This window comes from Terrapene carolina, unplaced genomic scaffold, assembly GCF_002925995.2.
Source record: "Terrapene carolina triunguis isolate 2854851 unplaced genomic scaffold, T_m_triunguis-2.0 Scaffold40327, whole genome shotgun sequence".
Lineage (NCBI taxonomy): Eukaryota > Metazoa > Chordata > Testudines > Emydidae > Terrapene > Terrapene triunguis.
Genome location: NW_020704678.1, coordinates 1 through 3091, shown reverse-complemented (window position 1 = coordinate 3091; position 3091 = coordinate 1). Strand labels below are relative to the sequence as shown.

Here is a 3091-nt window from a genome sequence, read left to right as displayed (position 1 = left end):
TGCCACTGGGCGAGGGCCCCCAGGCTGTGTCAAGTGAGGTCCACCCCAAGCTGGATCACCCAGGCTGTAGGTGGACCCCCTACATACCCCTCTCCCCTCCTGGGCTACATACCCCCCCCGGCCGGGCCCCGCCCCCCCCCCCCCCCCCCCCGCAGGAATACCTCCCCCCCCCAGCTGTTCCAAGCCCCAGCCCCCCACCACTGGGCTACATACCCTCCCCAGGCTGTACCAGGCCCTGAGGCCCCTGTTCCACACGCTGCGCCAGGCCCTGAGGGCCCCCACGCCCACACTGCTCTCACTCAGTCGGGTTTCACGGGTTTATTGCCCTAGCTGCTCTCCCTCCCCTTCACTTCTGGACCTTGCCCTGGGCCGCCACAGCCTCCATGGCCTTGCGCACAGTCTCCTCGTCACCCAGGAACTGCATGGGCTTGGTGGGCTTCAGGCTCTTGTCCAGCTCGTACACGATGGGGATCCCGGTCGGCAGGTTCAGCTCCATGATGGCGGCGTCAGACATCCCTGTGGGGAGAGCGGGGGCGGGGACGGTCAGACAGGCCCATGGCTCCTGCTGCCTCCCTTGCTGCCCACTGGGGCTGCCCCAGCACAGAGACATCAGGCACTTTCCCACTGCACAGCAACAAAGTTACAGCGCCTCCTGCTGGCAGAGGCAGAAACACAGCCAGTGAGGTGGCAGTGCCGGCTGTGGGGGGAGACCCCTTGCCACTCCAGCCCCAGCCTGTCCCAGCAGGGGGCACTATGAGGGGCGGGGCAGGGCGCTGGCTGTGGGGGGAGCTTCTGGCTACTCCAGCCCCGGCCTCTCCCAGCACAGGGCACTGTGGGGAGTCCCCTGAGGAGCTGCCTCACATCTCACAGGCTGGGTCGTGCAGCTCCATCCGCCTGCATCTGAAAAAGCTCCTTGGAATCCCTCAGTGACCTTTAGGGCCGGGGCTCACAGAGGCCAGGGAAACCAAATCCCAGCGTCAGAATTGGAGGGGGGAGGCTGGTCAGCGTGGAAACCAGACCCCTCCCAGAGCCTTGAAATGTGATGCCCACCTCAAAATAGCAACAACCTTCTGTGGCAGCCGGTCATGGAGCTGCCAGCTCCTACTCCCCCCTGCCCCACGAGGCTCACTTGGGCCTTGGATACGCGGCGTACCCATCCCGGGCTGCACCTGCGCCGGGCTGGGAGTCGCTCACTGCGGGTGCTGCACCAGGGTCCTCACCTGCCTGCTGATCAGACCTCCCAGCCCCAGACCGTCAGCCTCATGATACAGTGGGGGAAACTGAGACACAGAGGGGGTGGAGGAGTTGCCTCCCGGACTCCTGATGCCCATATTAGACCTAGCCCATCTCTAGCTACAGGTCCCAGGGTGGATAAGACCTGCTGCCCCTACAGCCCATCCCAGCTGGCTGCTGTGTGGCTTAGAGCCTTTAACCAGATCATGGGGAGGGGGAGAGCTTGGGGGCACCTCCCTGCTGGGTCCCTTCTAGTCGCATTGCAGCTCCTTTCCTGGCACTCCCTGCCCCCCTTCCTCGCCAGGCCCCCTGGCAGAGCAGTCTCCTGCCCACTGGCTGGGAAACCAGTCCCCACGGCTCGCTGGCAGCCCTGCTAATCACCCTGGGGACCCTCTCTCCCCCAGAGCAAGGTGACAGGCAGGGAATTTCCAGGAGGCAGATGGGGACCGGTTTGGCCCCCATGTCCCCAGGAGCAGACGCCAAGGCTAGAGGGAACGAGCCCTGGGGACCTTACAAAGGGCGCATAGCTAGGAGAGCATGGGGCCTGGCACCCGGCCCAGCTAAAGGTCACTCATCAGGGGGATGTACCCTCCAGGTGCTTGACGACGCCGCGCAGGCTGTTCCCGTGGGCGGCGATCAGCACCCTCTTGCCGGCTTTGATCTGGGGGACAATCTCCTCGTTCCAGAAGGGCAGGGCGCGGGCGATGGTGTCTTTGAGGCTCTCACACGTGGGCAGCTCCCCGGGCTTCAGGCCTGCGTAGCGCCTCTCCTAGGGGGCAGGAGAGACACCCTGGTAGCGCTAGGGACACAAGCCCCACTTGCCCCAACACCCCCTCCCCCAGGGTCTCCAGCCCAGGGGCAGATGCGGCGGGGGGGGCACAATCGGGCTGGACACCTGGGTAACAACGAACATTTTAACATGGGAGGGGAACAGCCCCCACCCCCCAGCCTCCTGCCCTCCAGCCCTCCCGGGGCTCAGCCAGAGGCAGGAGACTGGGGTGGGGGGATTTTCTAATCAGAACCAAAGCTGGGCTCAGCCCAGAACCCAGCGTGAGCCTGTTGCTTGAAGGGGTTGGATTACCGGGGTCTCCTCGCTAGCCCCTTCCCACAGTGTATGAGCTGCCCTCCCCCACCACGCAAGGCATCCAAACCTCCCACCCAGATTGGCACCCCGGGGCCCGTACCACCCTCTCCCCAGCTTCGCTCCCAGAGGCAGATCCAGCCTGGTGGCTTCTGGCAGGGTGGGATCCTATTTCCTGCCCCCCCCCCCCCAACCCCACAGCAGGGATTAGCCAGACAATGGCCCTAGCAGACTATTTACCCTGCAGGGACAGGCTGGCTGGCTGGGGCCATCACCCCTCCTGTGGGGAGGGGGGGTTGTGAGGCCATGCACAGGGACTCCACTGTCAGCCCGACCCCATGTGTGGCCCTGCTGAGATGGGCCAGCTGTGCTCGAGAACAATGGATCGGCCTGACCATCTTGCCCAAGGGGTGGGGGTCTCCCCAGCCTGATGCCCCCCAGCACTGAGACGGGGATTCTGGAGGGCTGCCCCAGAGAGCTTTGCCAGTAGCCACGGGGCTGATGCCCATCCTGAAGGCCCTGTGCCCGCCGGCTGGGTGGGGGCTTCGTGCCACAGACCCGGTGTCTGTGCCGGGAGAGGTCAGGCAGCAGCTGCACCAGCCCAGCTGCTTGGTGAGAGCCTCAGGCATCTCTCTGCACCCTGATCCAGCCTCTGCCATGTCCTGGGAGGGAGAGGCCTGGGGGCCAGTGCTGGGTGAGCGTGTGCCCTCCTGTCCCTACCCCTCCATTGTTCCCCAGATCCTTGTTTGCTTAGCAAAAAGCCCTGTGCCCCCCCCC

The 3091-nt window shown here is 65.1% G+C and overlaps 1 protein-coding gene across 1 annotated transcript; it reads right to left on the bottom strand.

The window, feature by feature from the left end:
• Nucleotides 1-303: 303 nt before the first annotated feature.
• Nucleotides 304-2002, bottom strand: LOC113405509 (phosphoglycerate mutase 2-like; the record flags this gene model as incomplete). The annotated part of the gene is made up of 2 exons (XM_026646730.1): nt 304-516; nt 1822-2002. Coding segments are annotated over 2 exons (351 nt in total), but the record flags the coding sequence as incomplete, so codon positions are not given.
• Nucleotides 2003-3091: the final 1089 nt, after the last annotated feature.